Source organism: Pavona decussata, unplaced genomic scaffold (assembly GCF_977016875.1).
Source record: "Pavona decussata unplaced genomic scaffold, jaPavDecu1.1 SCAFFOLD_50, whole genome shotgun sequence".
In the NCBI taxonomy this organism is placed as follows: domain Eukaryota; kingdom Metazoa; phylum Cnidaria; class Anthozoa; order Scleractinia; family Agariciidae; genus Pavona; species Pavona decussata.
Window position 1 is genome coordinate 1,052,501 of NW_028145472.1, and position 16,296 is coordinate 1,068,796.

General features: G+C 36.9%; 3 protein-coding genes and 1 long non-coding RNA gene across 5 annotated transcripts in view; 3 read left to right on the top strand and 1 right to left on the bottom strand.

Moving 5' to 3' along the window:
* LOC146481434 (uncharacterized) overlaps positions 1–1,528 on the bottom strand; it is a 3,365-nt gene extending 1,837 nt beyond the window's left edge. Inside the window, exons 1-2 of the long non-coding RNA XR_014864480.1 lie at positions 1,464–1,528; positions 139–255 (exon numbers count right to left, since the gene is read on the bottom strand). This is a non-coding gene — a long non-coding RNA (uncharacterized LOC146481434). The remainder of the gene's footprint in view (positions 1–138; positions 256–1,463) is intronic.
* Positions 1–13,304, top strand: part of LOC146481432 (uncharacterized) — a 26,956-nt gene extending 13,652 nt beyond the window's left edge. The window contains exons 2-5 of one of the 2 annotated variants that reach the window (XM_085108515.1): positions 11,521–11,648; positions 11,954–12,224; positions 12,315–12,433; positions 12,685–13,304. In XM_085108515.1, the coding sequence (XP_084964641.1) occupies positions 11,526–11,648; positions 11,954–12,224; positions 12,315–12,433; positions 12,685–13,044 (873 nt within the window). In that variant the 5' untranslated portion in view covers positions 11,521–11,525 and the 3' untranslated portion in view covers positions 13,045–13,304. Of the gene's footprint in view, positions 1–11,520; positions 11,649–11,953; positions 12,434–12,684 lie in introns of both variants that reach the window. The other variant, XM_085108514.1, reaches the window with a different exon arrangement.
* LOC146481431 (uncharacterized) overlaps positions 1–16,296 on the top strand; it is a 58,782-nt gene that overhangs the window by 13,660 nt on the left and 28,826 nt on the right. The window lies entirely within an intron of this gene.
* LOC146481435 (uncharacterized) overlaps positions 2,716–16,296 on the top strand; it is a 54,006-nt gene continuing 40,425 nt past the window's right edge. Inside the window, exon 1 of the mRNA XM_085108536.1 lies at positions 2,716–3,772. The gene's annotated coding sequence lies outside the window, so the exon portion shown is untranslated. The remainder of the gene's footprint in view (positions 3,773–16,296) is intronic.

Genomic DNA, 16,296 nt, shown 5'->3' on the forward strand with positions numbered 1-16,296 from the left:
GCTCAGGAACTACCCCCTTAAATAAATTGCCTAGTAATTTTTTTTAAAATTATTTAAAAAAAATAAATAAATAAAAAAATAAAAAATAATAAAAAAAAAAAGAATAATAAAAAATTGCCTCGTAAATAGTTATCACACCTTGAGTGGATCCAGCTGTAGCCGGGCGGCACTGTCCAGGGCCACAAGAACGTTTTCCTGACAGATTGAAGACTCGATATACAGTACACACAGCGCCTCCAAAGAACCAATCTCAAGCTGTATAAATAAGGAGAGGACACCTTTAGAAAGGAAATAATAATAATAATAATAATAATAATAATAATAATAATAATAATAATAATAATAATAATATTTATAATAATAATAATAATAATAATAATAATATATATTTTTTAATTTAAAAATAGGTTTATTTAAACTTATTATCAAAAATTTACAAACAAGACGCTGGGACTAGTATACAATTGTTAAAAATATATCCTTACTTACAAAATGTGAAACATCATAAAGCCCATCAATAAGAAAACCAATGTCATAACAATCATAATTCTCTCGCACTAAAACCTGTCGATAGGAAAAAACTGTTGATCTAACGATTACAATTTTGCCGCACTATGGAAAAAACTACAGTGAAAACGTTCAGTCCTGCATCCAGAAAAACTTAGAGAGTTCAAGTTTCTGGTAATAATAATAATAATAATAATAATAATAATAATAATAATAATAATAATAACAACAACAACAACAACAACAACAACAACAACAACAATAATAATAATAATAATAATAATAATAATAATAATAATACTTTATTTATATAGCGCGATTTCCAGCGATGTCCAATCGCGCTTTACAATTACTGCAAATAAATTTCATTACACCATACAATACTGAATAAAAAAAAAATCACATTTACATATTTAGGGACAAACAAATTATATACTGCATACTTTTCGGAGTCATGATAGCTCCAAAATGGGATGGCTTCAGGAATTATTTTACACTTAACTTATTGAAGATTTCTGTGTGAGTGCTACCATGTGACTGATGTGACGGATTTCTTTGGCTATTTGACTTTCAGAGCGGAGAAAAGTTCTGCGCAATTTTTCTGTGCATATCCGTTCGCGAGCTCAAGTGATCCGTGAATAAGCGGCGAGCGTGATTTTTAAATTGATCGCACGAGACCGATACAAAAATCCTGTGAAAAAAATGTAAAATCCACTCTGGCAAAAAATTATATACTTTGGCAAACTCAGTAATTAAAAGATTAACTATATGGCTACCCTCGACCTTAAGGTCGAGCTCTCGACCTTAAATATTAAGGGGTTTGCTTATATAGTCGCATTTTGTAAAAAGGTTCATGACAATAATAGACCTGTAAAGGCGATTTGTTTACACGCTGCGGGAACATTGATGGCTTTAACGTCTTTAATGTTTAAGAAGCCGAAGTAATAATAATTTACCTTTAGAGCTAATCTGTAAACATCCAAGTTTAGACTGATGTCCTGCAAACCTTGACAATCTGTTAAAACACACAGTTTTGCTTCATAGTTTAAGAAGCCATGAAAAACTTAAACTACAGCAGGGATACATCGGCAGCTATCTTCTTGTGTGGGAAAATTATCGCTTCTTACCGAGATACCTGCGGTAGCATAGTAACTCTTTTAAAATAACAACAATTTAATTGGCGCCATTTTTGGAAATTTTTGTGCCCCGCCATCGCGGGGCACAAAAATTTCCAAAATTGGCGCAGAGTTCGCGCATTCGTTTTCCCGCTTTTAACATCTGACTACGACCACACGTATACAGCTTCCCGGCCTTGACCTAGAGATTGTGCCGGCTACAAAAAAGACTAACGCAATCCTTTAATTTTCAGTAAAACTTAATTCTTAAATAATAATAATTTATCTTTAGAGATAGTCTGTAAACATCCATGATTAGACTGATGTCCTACGAACGTTGACAATCTGTTGAAACACACAGTATTGCTTTGAAAATGTGTTTTTGCTATCAACAAGCCATACACTCTTTAAAAACTTCAGGAAACAAACGTTTAAATAATAATTAAACTAAAATTTATTTGCTAGTAAAGTATGTTTTCAATCATAGTTGCGGAAATGATTGTAAGACTTGGTAAGCTCTAAAGGCGGTACAAGGAAAACCAAAATTGATGATGGAAAACCTGCAACGGTACATAATATCCTTAAGGTGCGTTCGATCACTAAAAGTTTCACATAAAACGTATCTGGGCTGCACGGAATGCAAACTTGCTCTTGAATATCGTGTGCCATCAAACGGACGAACTTGAAGGAGTGGAATATTTTCGATGTCCACGGACGAACCGCGTCCATTTCTTTCGTAAAACTTCATCCTGAGGGAAATGGTGCTGTGACACATTGTTCGGGGCCCTATAAGCGCAATACGTTCCCCTTTTCTTTTTAATTACATTCTTCCTTCGACGCCATAGTTGCGTCGAAGGAGTCATTTTCAAGTCGCTAGATCGGATCTTCAACCGCGAAAAAGTTGGTTTTATAAAGGCAGCAGGTAACTTCAGTCGATCAGTTATGATTTAAAACACAATAAATCACTAAGAACTACAAAAACAAAAATAATTTCATATGCACTTCAAGGCAAATTAAAATCTTTCAGTAAAGCAAACAAACTACTCGCTCTGTGAACATTCGTTGACGTGTCCTAAAACTAACTCCTCCGGATCCACGAGCAAAAAATTTACCATACTGATAATACAAGATTACTTACATTGTTGGTGACTTGGGAGTCGAGATTGACTAAAAAATCAGAAAAAATTAATAGAATACAGGGAAGCTTTCACCTCTCACAATAGAACAAAGGCTACACTGCTTCTATTGTGACTGCTACCGACAGGTAAAACATTTCAAGTGGAATTTAATTTGCTTATTGTATTGAAATAATTTGATGAACACAGTACAGGTTCAACTGACATGGTTTGACCCCAATTGTTTTTGATTTGCTGAAGTTTTGACATTTCTTTAGCTATTCGCTATGGTGTTCTCAGAATTGCATCTAAATTTAGACAAAGCTAAAACAGAAGCAGACATCCCATTGGACATTTTGGCGACTTTAAACAAATCGTTCTAGCCAATTATATTTCTCGTTAGAATGACCCTGATATTATATTTGTTCTCTCAAAAACTTGATCTTACGAGAGCCTCATTATATGCAAAGAAAACAAAACAGAAAAGTTACAGATGCTTTACTTGAGCTCCGAACGATTGCTTGGAGAATTTGGCAACATAGTTTTGTATTCTGTTTTCCTCACTGGTACCAAAGAAGAGGATTGAAGCGGAAGACTTGACATGTTTTCTTTGTATTTCCATATGATTTGAGAGCTTTCGGGAATATTTGGGGAAACAGTGTTTGATTTGCATGGATGCTTTAGGCTGAATATTTAATTTCATAATCAATCCTCAATGGCGTTGGCTTCTTTTCTTTTATTTTCGTTGGCGCACTAGAAGCGTCATTTTGATCCGGCTAAAATAGAGGGCCGCAATTTTCCCATCATTTGGAAAATTCCAGGCCAAGTTTCTCACCGCAGTTCCAATCGAAACATCTGAAGGGATTATATTGCAACGAAACGAATCATTTCGGGATTCCCTGGTTCGGATTTTGGATTTTTTTTCCCTGTTAGTATACCTTGTATAACAACTTCTTTAATTTCTTCCTTTTTAGATTTATGCTTTCGTTCCGCCGAGCCATGCAGTCGAGAAAGTAATGCCAAGAACACTGAAAGGTAAATTATTTTAAACATGTATTCACTAAGACGTATTTAAAAGTTTCTCTGGTGTTAAAGTTAATTACAGCAGACGGCTAAGTTTAAGCTTAATTCTTTATGGACTAATTTACTTGCATAAAATAAAATCGATGTTAGTATAAATCTCATTATCTTGTAGGTCAGTTTTGGTTTTAGGTGGAGCTTTTACGTTAAAATGGCCTGTCTTGGTAATTTCACAAGGCACCAAGTTTTACATCGCTCAATGTTTAATTTAAAAAGAAACTCGTACCCAATAAGACTAAAACTGATAGCCATGCTGGTACTTTCACTGCTTGTGAAGCGAACAATTCTATAAGCTCGAAACCAAACATTTTACATCGCTCATGTTTAATTTAAAAAGAAACTCGTACCCAATAAGACTAAAACTGATAGCAATGCTAGTACTTTCACTGCTTTTGAAGCAAACAATTTTGTCAGCTCGAAGCCAAACGTTTTTACATCGGTTATGTTTAATTTAAAAAGAAATTCGATCTCAAAAAGACGAGTCAATAAACGATAAACAGTGAAAGGAATTTTTTTTCAGGAAGGCACCCGCGAAGGTTTGGAGTAACCTTAAAACACAATAAATCACTAATACAAAAACAAAAAAATTATTTCACGTGCACTTTAGGCAAATTTGAAAACCATTAAACAAACAAACGACTCGCTCTGTGAACATTCGGTGACGTGTCAAACTAACTCTTCCGCATCCACGTGCAAAAGATTTACCAGACTTATAATACAGATTACTTACATTGACTTTGGAGTCGACATTAACAACAAAAAATGAGAAAAAATTAATAGAATACAGCGAAGGTTTCTGTTATGACTGCTACTGACAGGTAAAACATTTCTTGTGGAATTTAATTTGCTTAATTTATTGAAATAATTTGAAGAAAACAGTACAGGTTCAACTGACATGGTTTGACTCCAATTGTTTTTAATTTTCTAAGGCCCGGTTCATACGTCGAACTTTACATGAGCCGAACCTAATACCTATTAAGGTTGACCCAAATAATTAAGTTCGGCAGTTGATTCAGACGTCGAACCTAACTAAAGTCGAACTTAATTAAAGCTAGAGTGAAAAAGTAGATTTTCGCGGTCAGCGGCTGTTGTTTTTACTCAACAAGATTCAAAATGGCGGGAAAGATGAATTCTGACACAATCTCGTACCCAGAGTCTTCAGGCTTTTTGGTCAGCGGGGCAACGCCGGGAAGACTCTGGGGACATCGAAAAAATTCAATTTTTTCGATTGGCTGTTCCGTAACGGTTTCCATTGTCTTACCGCAGAAATCCTGCGGTAATAAAATTCGATGTCCCCAGAGTCTTCCCGGCGTTGCCCCGCTGACCAAAAAGCCTGAAGACTCTGGGTACGAGATTGATTCTGACATGGAAGAGCTTGTTTGGTAAAATAATAAAGACAGGCCAAACACGGCTCCTACTGGTCGAGATAGGAAGAATATGACCTTCAAAGCTAATTTGCTCTTACGAGTACATCTTTCAAAGATCTCCCTTTTCTGTACGAAAGTAAGGGTCTTTGTAGATCTCCCGTAGCAGAGGCTGATTTTCTATAAAGTGTCATTTACCAGGAGCCATAATCAGGGATGGAGACCGTAACGAGATGCCATTTTGACTTGTGGGCTTGTCCCCATGTATTGTACCAAAAAATCTGTTTTTAGAAAAAAAAAATTGCGCATACGCGCGTGCGCGCACGCGTGTAAACGGCTATGATCGCGCGTGGAGAAATTGAAATTTTTTTCTACTCGTTCAAAATGGCGTCCAAATTTTAAAATTCTGCCAGGGAATATCTCCTCAGTGCCCACATTTAAGGAATTAGACTCTCACAAAGAAAAGCTAATAATTGAACGAAGACGGGAAAAGTTGGAATAAGCGGCCTATTGATCACATGACTCTCACAGTAAAGTCAAAAAGGCGCCAAAACGGTGGCGCTGCGTGCGTTGCTACTGTTGAATGAATGAAAAAAAGCTTACACTCTACGGACATGTACTCAGACAGGTAAGGACTTTTTTATCTTAAGTAAATCTTTTCTCAGCTCCTTTCCGTGTCACCAAAAGGTAGTAGTCCGACGCAAATTTGCGTGTATTCACGCAGGTTTATGACGTGAGGGGGGGGGGGGGGGGGGGGGAAGGAGCAATTTTTTCTAAAATAATTTTTTTTGGTACAACTCATGGGGACGTGTGGACCCAACGCTTACGGTCTCCATCCCTGATTATGGCTCCTGTATTTACTCATCTGAATTGTTTTAGGTTAGGCGCAGAAGGGCGATATTCCATAACAAACGGGTTTTGAGTTTGTTTTGTAGTGCCGACATTCTTTCGCGGAGGTTGACTTCTGAAAGAGTTTTATTTATAAGGTTATCGAGGTAACCTCTGATACGTAATCTCTTTTTGAATAGAGTAATGTTTTCTTCAAATGTTGTTTTTGAAGATTTTGTTCTGAGAAGTCTTGACGTTTCGCCTTTGATATAGCCTGTATTGGAAAGTTTCTGTCGGTTTGAAGTGCGTGTGCACTTCAAGAATATATTCTTTTTTTTTTTAATCTTTCACATCTCAGACAAGTATATTCAGTTGTTTCGAAACAAGAAGAACAAGCAAATTCCTCTTTTCCCGCCATCTTGTTCAGAATGAAGTCCTTTGCGCACATGCCAAGTCGATGGAAAGCACAGACCTCTGGGATAGATATAATTTATATAATTTATACGTAACGTATGCATTTGGTTCGGCACATGAAAAGTTCGACGTCTGAATCGAAGTCGAACTTTTGCCGTTCTATTCGACTGGCGCAGTCGAATAGAACGGCGGGTCGACCCAAATATAAATCTGTCGATCCTAACTGATTCATACGTCGATCTTTACATGCGCCGAACCAAATGATTAGGTTCGGCTCATGTAAAGTTCGACGTATGAACCGGGCCTAAAGCTTTGATATTTCTTCGCTATTCGCTCAGATTTACATCTAAATTTACGGAAACCAAAAATAAAATAAGTCATTCCAATGGACATTTTAGCGACCGTATACAAATCGTTCTAGCCAGGGTCTTAGCGAATAACATTTCTTGTTAGAATGACAATTGACAGGGAGAATTTTTAAGTATTTGTTCTCTTAAGAACGTGATCTAACGAGAGCCTCATTATATGCAAAGAAACCAAAACAGAAAACTGTGCATTACTTCAGCTTAATAAACTCACCAATTTGACAATTGCTTGAAGAATATGACAGCGTGAATTTGTATATTATTTCTTCATTGGTCACCAAACGAGATAATTTAAGCAGAAGACTTGACATGTTTTCTCTGTATTTCCATATTATTTGGGAGCCTTCATGATTATTTTATTTTGAGTTACTCGGATGCTTCAGGCTGAATATTTACTGAACATTTAATTTAGAAAATCAATCGTACGCGGCGTTTGTCTTCAATTTTCCCATGTTTGGAAAATTCTAGGCCATGTTTCACGACACAATTCAAATCGAAATATCTGGAGCGATGATTTTCCAACGAAACGAATCATTTCAGGGTGCCCTGGTTCAGATTTTCGATTATTTGCGTGTTATTACATCGTGTCTAACAACTTCTTTAATTTATTTCCTTTTAGATTTATGCTATTTTCCGCCGAGCCATGCAGCCGCTAAAGTACTCAAAGGTAAATTATTTTAAACATGCGATTCAGTAAGATGCATTAAACAGTCGGTCGGATGAAATTAATTGCAGACCCTAGAACCCAAAGCTTAATTATTTGTTGCCTTTTTTTTCCTCACATGAAGTATAATCTGTGTTAGTAGATCTTATCATCTTTTAGGGCAGTTTTAGTTTACTTGTGTATTACTTCAATCAGCCCCATTAGAATAATTGATATGCACGTTTCAATGCCTTGCGACAGAACAAAACGAGCCTCACTTTCTTTAACCTAATGTGTGATTTCTTTAAAGCAGTACAAAAAAAAGTGAGTACCTTAGACCTCTTTTGAAAAATTACACAGTGGCGGCAGTTTAAGAGTCAACCATTGCATACAGAAATTTCAATCAACATCAGTAGTGGAGTTTTGGCGTTAAAATGGCCCGTCTTGGTAATTTCACAAGGCACGAACATTTACATCGCTACACGCTCAATTTAAAATGAAATTCGATCTCAGTAAGACGAATCAATGTACGATAGAAAACTGCTAGCCATACTAGCTTTTCCAAATTAGTTGAAGCGTCACATTAGTCAATTAGCCTTTTGTTAAATTATTTCAGCTGCTCGAAACCAAGCATTTTGACATTGCTACACTTTTTTTTTTAAATATTCGATCTCAAAAAGACAAATTAATGTACGATATACAGTGAAATGGTTAGATGCTAGCATTTCAAAAGTAGCTTTCTTGTAATTTTTTATCAACTCGAAACCATTGCTACATGTTTGGTTTGAAAGAAATTCTATCTCTAACAATGTACGAAATAAAAGGTTAGCGATGTTCCCGTTTCAAAATTAGCAATACGAACACACTTTTTTTACAAGGTCGAGACTAAGAACAGGGTTCTTAATGTACATTTATTCTTAAACTGATCTCTCAGAGTGGGCAGTCGTTTGCAATGAGGCATTAACTAATCTTCAGTTATTTTCTTTGTCACCAATCGCCTTAACCTTAAATTATTTTAAAAATTCTGACAATGTGTTCGTAAAATCGCTTCCGTCACCGATTGACACAGCTGAATATTATTCATAGCAATGTGTTCAATCGTTTTATTAAACAGAGTTAAAACGCCGATAGAAAAATTCAAACATATGTCAACACACCGAAGCCAGCACACAACACGACCTTAATAACCCATTACACGGAAATTGGACTGTTTATTAGTCAAGAAAAACTGAGTACATGGAGACGGAACACACTTATTGCAAAATGGAGCTGAACTGTTCCACTTTTTGAGTAAATAGATAATTGATGTGCTAACCGTAAGGTAAAGTGATAAGGGTAAGGGAAGGCTTTTGACAATGAAAGTATTGCAACTTTGTATGTATAGTGGAAAGATCGGCCGTTGTTAGGAAGGATATCTGGTTAGGCTGTGAGAAAATCTCCTCAGGGGGAAAGAGTGCAGAAGCCCTAATACAAATGACCTATGGAAGTTCAGATTCCGGACGGAGGAAAACAAGGATATCTCACCGATTACTCTAATCTCAATCGACAGGTGTTTTATTTAAGCATTTTAAAACTTTTTGGCGTTTGGTTTTTTCTTTTTTAAAAATGAAACAGTAAGTCACGCCAATTTGGAAGTACATCGTAGAAAAGCATCACAGAAGACGCCGTCCTATTGGACGATTTAGGACCAAACAAACTATTGGGGGGGGGGGGGGGGAGAATAGTGTTTTGAGGTTGAAATTAAAAACAAAGGTTTGGCAGAACTTGTTCTGACGAGAACCTAATTGAACAAAACAAAATAGAGCTTCGTCAACTAAAACCTTCTCAATATTGACAATGAAGGACTCACATATCCAACACTGTAAGTTCTCGGCAGTTTTGTTGAATGTTATTTGTGAAGGATTTCGTTGCGCTTTTTCTTTTCCTCTAATTTAGATTCCTTGTTCTTATCCAGACAACCCGGATCAGTGCTGAATTACTTCAAAGGTAGACCATTTTGATGTTTATTAGAATGCAGTTTAAGCAGCGCTTTCACGCTGAATTTAGTTTTTACGCCTTTAACAGTAAAGAAAATAGTTTTCCTTTGGCCTGTTTCGTGACTTTTAAAGAACAAATAACTAAATGCGTGTTCTAGTTTTTATGACGTGCGGAGTTCCATTTGATTTTGGAAAATGTATCGAGAGAGGTTACCATATTTGCTCAAAACTATCATTTCAGCTCTGATCAATAGAAAACAAACTTTTATTCGCAATCCGATAATTTAGGTCACTTTTTCAGACACGACACGGTCTTTGGTTTGACCTTATTCACGTTATTCGCGGATCTCGATGGACTAAAAATGGCTTCTAAACAAACTGAACAAACATGTTACAAATTACTCCAGTATTATTCAGAATTGAACAGCACTCGGTTAAACAAAATCAGCGAAAAGCAACGATTCAGTTACAAAATTGTGATTTTTAGTTTACACCGCAAAAACTAAAAGCAAGTTTCAATCGGAAACTTTACTGCTAATGTTGATAAAAAAGAGTACTTTTACGTGTAAATTTAATCCATCCTTGAGCTTTAAACTTGCAACATGGAAACGTAAATTTAGTTGCTGATTTTGCCATGTGTTAACAATTACGTAGACTTCTTATATAGATCCATTCACAGATTAAATAAGATTGAATCGTGAAAACAATGAGAACTACACAAGTAGGATTTTGAATAATCTGGATCTGACGTGTCAAACATACTCAACGTTTGTTTTCTAAAAGCCGAGTAAAAGAAGTGAATTGAAAGTATATTTATTGAGAGCCGTGTAAAAACTTTAGTACGCGACTTTATATTCAAAAGAAAAAAATCGCAAGTGTATTATTCCGTTTCACAGCCCACTTAACTAGAAACGGGTTTCAGTATGCAGCATTTTAATTTAAAACAAACCCGAAACTTATTGCCACATAAGCCATTTTGTTCAATTACCTATCAAACATTATGGATGTTTGACAGTTTTATACATGTTATCAAACAAGTTTTCAAGGTGTAAAAATTCTTAAAATACAATGCAAAACAAGGCAGATAAAACAAAAGCGGGCACATCATTGGCTGAACCATCTAAAACTTGCTTCAACTTGTTAGTCATCCAAACAAAACATCTAAGAGAGTCAAGTTACTGGTTATTGATACAGAAATGATTTAACCAATAGGAGGGCTCAGCTAATCTTGGAACTCAACATGTTATGTGCTTTAAAACGTGTCTAGGACAAGTGTTTACTTCCAAGTCAATAGAGATGATTTAACCAATAGGAGTGCTCGGCTTATTTTGGCATCCAACATGTTATGAGCTTTAAAACGTGTTACCTTCTAAGTCAACAAAATTATTTTACCAATAGAATAGCTTGGGCTATTTTGGCACCCAACATGTTGCCAGCTTTAAAACGTGTCTAAAACAAGATTTTTACCTACAAGTCAACAAACAAAAAGGATAAAAGCTTCTGTAATAGTAAGAGGTGAATCAGTTTTCCTTCGGATCACTTGAAGCCGCTCATGCAAGATTGGTAGGTAATAGAACTATAGATTACAACTTTACGTTTGTATAGTAAATTATAATTTTATTCTTGACAGGATTGAACTGAATTCTAGTGCAATTAATTTAAAGATCTTTTTTTAGCAAGACTCGTTTAAACATCTTTTAAAAAGTTTAAACTTAGCAAGTATTTGAATTAGTCGTTTTTCATAAAAATGTTTAGGTCGCTAAACTGAATAACACTCCGCCATAACGTTTTCCTTCAGTATGATAAAATAAATTAAATTAGCAATAACAAGGACGAATAGCGCTTCAGTCACTTTATATCTTCATGATGAAACTCAATGGCAACGGATGATAAATAATAGTTATTAACTGATAAAGCACAAGCCAATCGACGACTTACTACCAACGGTTATGTGGTTGGTTTGTGTGTCTGATAATTACTTTAATTATTGTAACAAGGAAAGCTCAATATGAAAAGCCTCGTTTGGGCTCCTTGTAGTCCTTGTACTTTGATCATTTGTAGTTATCTTTTTCAATCTTGAATAAAACTGAGTTGGAGAATTTAATGTTCACAGGTTGAATGACGTCGAAACGCTGCCTGATTATACCGCTGACCATCATGCTGTGTGTACTGCTCTTACTGCTGATCACCTTGTGTTCTGCGAATGACAACAGCAGCAGCAGCAAACCACGTGACAACAAGGTGAGTTTGATGAACAGACTCTAGGTACAAACTCACAACAGTAAGCTCCCTTCCTGCTGCCCACCAAACAAAAAAGGATTCCAAAAGAAAAGAGTTACTGGTTACACGTCACTTCAAATTGCATTTAACAATTATAATCAGCTACTTGAAATTGTTGCAGTGAACATTATTTAAAATACAATTAAAAAGTTAAAAAATAAAACTCATTCAAAACGCTATTAACAAACCAATCAAAATATGTACATAACAATGTCCACAACTCAACGCAAGTAGACTAAAAGAGAAGTTTTCATTTCTTCATTCAGGGTACTCCTCAACAGACGTCATCATATGGGTCTTGTGGTCACAGCACATGTTTCTGCGCACCAGGTATTCCAGGTATCCCAGGAAGCCCTGGATCCACGGGACCAGCAGGTGCCGCAGGATCACCGGGCAATCACGGACCTGAAGGACCCATGGGCCCTCGAGGAAACAAGGGCGATGAAGGCCATAGGGGAAGACGTGGTACTTCAGGCCTTAAAGGTGCTCAAGGACCCCATGGACCTCCGGGTCCTGCTGGAAAAAAAGGCAAATCAGGTGCTCGTGGTAACCAAGGTCCTCCTGGCCCCAAGGTACAACAAGGATCCTCTGGCCCACCAGGTTCACGTGGAAACAAGGGTGATACAGGTGCTCGTGGAATTCAAGGTCCCCCAGGCCCCAAAGGAGCTCTAGGGTCTGTTGTGCGTAACTGGAAACAGTGCGTTTTTAAGAAGCTGGGGGATGGAAGGGACTCTGGATTGATTAAGGTAACTGAGTTTTGAACTTGACATTAAATCGAAAGCCAAAAGCAACGAAATTATGTTTCTATGAATACTAACAATACCAACATCCGGTCTGACCTAGTTCAAGGTATAAGTTACGCCGGCCGCCCTATGACGTTGTATTGCACGGATGCATTTATACGTTTTAGACTGCATGATAATAATGTCTTTATATAAAAGCTGATGGTTTTCATTTCAGACCTGTTGTTGATTGATTTTTTTTCTCGTTTTTGCAGGAATGTGTTTTCAAGAAGATATCTGCCAAAACAGGGCTGCGTGTCTTCTGGAGTGGAACTCTTCGCATCTACAACTGCCATGCGTGCTGCAGGCGATGGTATTTCACCTTCAATGGTGCAGAGTGCTCAGCTCCAGCAGCCATTGATGGCGTAGTGTATATGATACATGGGAATAGCGGCAGAAAGGATTTACACCGTGTGAGGCAAATTGAAGGAGTCTGTGAGAAAGTCCACAAAGGCACTGTGCGTGTGGGATTCTGGGTCGGTAATTGTGCTGGTTATGGATCGGCAGATGCATACACAGGCTGGAACTCAGTGTCCCGGATCTACGTGGAAGAAGTACCACCCCCACAGGCTTAAAAAGAGCAAATTTTCATTTTTTTCTTTTTTTTTAATTTTAAGGTGCTTGGTAGATTCCGAATGCGAACTGAATGATCGCTCAATTGAAAAAGGGTTAGAATCTCAATTTTAGCTAATGATAACCAACTGGAAGTAAATTTTGACAATCAAAACAGGCGTTTAATTTTTGAAGCTTCAAAGGTGTAAGGAGTAAAGGCAATTTTATCCGGTAGCAATATATCACGGGAAATACGCCAATAAAAGTCAAGTAACAATAAATAATACACTGTGTTGTGTGAATTTCTTACGGTGCTTGTTTCTTTGCTACAGAGTTGGATTTTACAAATTTTTACTAATTTTTGTCTCAAACATGCCCTGAAGAAGAAAGGCCCTGCATTTCGAAATATTGGAAAAATATACTTTCTTGACCATGAAATCAGCCTTGCTCTTTTTTTTTTAAATTATTTGTTCTACAATGTTTTGCTGATTAGATCCTTTACTTCAGGATCTGGTACTTTTATTTTGTCGCGCTGGTCCTTGCAAACACAGTTAATTACTGGTTTTTACACAACTTTTTCTTGTATTTTCATAATTCAACGATGGTCATCATGTGATATTTAAAGTGTATAGGGCTGTTTTTTTTTTTGCTTGATAAAATGTGAATGTTGTTCTCGTATGAGAAAAAAAAAAAAAAAAAAAAAAGCCCTTGTCAATTTTTCTTCCCCGTCAAAAGTCACTTCCGGCTGGGTATAATACCGCGTAGGACAGGAGACTGAGGATAGTAGGGTTGTGACGTCAATACAGCAGTTTCTCTAGTCCACAGTTGTTTCATTCTGAGTATTCGACAATCCAATACATATTTTCGTCCACAACACAGTTTTCTTCCTTTACATACGAAAAGCAATTGAGGAATAGAGAAATCGTGGGACCTTTATTGACGTCACAGCCCTACTATCCCCAGTCTCCCGTCTTACACGGTATTGTACCCAACCCGAAGTGAAGTTTCACAATTTTATACGCCTTAAACGCAGCGGCAAAAAAATGAGGATTTATTTACATGAAGATTTGATCAGGCAAAAAAAAAATTGTCATATACACTTTAACCTCCCCACACAATTAATCCACAAAAGGAAACGGCGTAGCGTGGATATCTACTTTGACGTAGTCAATCCACAAAAGTAAAATCTTGGCTACTTGGCTTTGTTAAAACTGTCGTGAATTTTTTTCACTGCACTTTTACTGCACCAGAACCACTGTTTAATTTTTCAATCGGATTTTACGGGAAGTAAAACCAACATACCTTTTTCAGTTTTACACTGTTTCTTATCTTATTTATAAATAATAATAGGCACGCTCGGCTATATCTGAGCTCATATTCGATGATCTCGTTTGGACGATTACGTTCAAAAGTTTCCAGGACCCTTTATTCTCTTCCGCACCACCTCCCTCGCGAGGACAAGACAGTGGCGTTACAGAAACACCTCAACCCTGACTCACTGGGGCCCAATTTGACTCTGGTTCCCAGCTAGACCGCTTACTCGACTATGATTCGCCTCTAGGTACCTTGTACAATTTACAGAACTCTTCCCTTCTTATATGAGCGGCGATTGTATAAATGGATCTGTCTGAGGTTTATTTAAAGGGACTATGTTAGCTAGGACACATGCGCAGTAGAATCCTGTTGAGACTAATTTGCATCCAACTCGTCAAGGGATTTTTCTTTTCCGCCATTGCAAAATCTTTCGAAAATATCGCAGCAGAGAGCTTCTGTAATTACTAAAGAACGTTTGCAAATGACTTATTCAGCTAACTTTCCGAAGATGAACGCAAATCAAACAGATGAAAACAGTTTCCTGAACTCTCCGACGGTATTTAAAAAAGGTTGGCCAGCGATTTCAAAGTGCTTCTCATCGACGCGCGCATGCGCCTTGGGTGACATAGCCCCTTTAAAGTCATGTCTCACCTCTGACCAAGAGAAATATACATTCTGTATACATGTATCACAATATGACCGCGAAAGACTGGACCTCAACTTCAGGCAGCATTACTTCCAGTTTATCTTCCTCTTGCTCATGTTGTCTTTCTCGACTTGATGTCTAAAGGCAGTAAACAAAATTTTTAGCTACTTACCATTTTTTTTGTATTTTAATAGTTTTTATTCCATTTTATTTAGTTACAGATTCACAAATGAAATCAATACTAGTGCAGAACACACACACATCTACAAAGGACAGTAATTAGGGAGCCACGACGCGTTATTATTATGGCCATCATTACTACTATTTTGTTACTTTTTATGAGCACCAAATATCAATCGTGGTGTTTGCTGATGTACTTGCCCCATTTATTTAAATGAATAGCTAAGTTATCTTGTTATTTATCTAGCGATTTAGCGATTTTAGTTTCGAGCTGATAAACTACTTTAACTTTTGCAATAAATACTCTGAAGCTAGGTCTGGTTTCGACAATTCTACAATTACATATGTGCCGTTTTACTATTAACAAAATATGATTCACAAATAAAAAATCTTTACAGTCTAAAATACCAAGCATTGTGTTTTTATTTGACAACTGATTTATATTTGTATTAAAATCGCTAAACCACTTGATAACTTCCGTCCAGAACTCCCTAGTATAGTGGCAAGATACAAAGAGATGTTCAAGGGATTCATCTGTTTCTCCACAAAATGAGCATGCTGGTGAAAAAAATACCGATTTTACATAGAAAGGCATTCGTAGCTATACATCTGTTTAAAATCTTATATTGAAACTGAGGTTACACGGAATGAAAGACTAATTTTTTTTCCAGTTTAAATTATCGTTTCCAAATTGAGCGATATATTTTCTCTGAGCGGTTGGTTGGATGATAACTCTATTTCGAAGTTCTTGGTAGATGATTTTTGACTCGGCTTTACTCAGCAGGACCTTTTTGCCATTTAGAATGTAAATATATGAAACACATATTTTGAACAGCGGATGAAAGATCAAATAGAAGAAAGATCCTCGCAGTTACTACGCAACTTAAGCAGTTGCGAAAAGAAAGCCTGAGAAAAATTCAGGCTTGAACGGGATTCGAACCCATGATCTCTGCGATGCCGGTGCAGTGCTCTACCAACTGAGCTATCAAGCCAACTGGGAGCTGGTCATATTGTGAGTTCGTAATCTACCCGTGAAGGATGAATAAGTTAAAAGGAACAATGCCAGTGCACTCGCAGGTTTTTAAGGATTGACGCCATGCTACTGGGGGGTATCCATCACTGAACCATGTTGAAA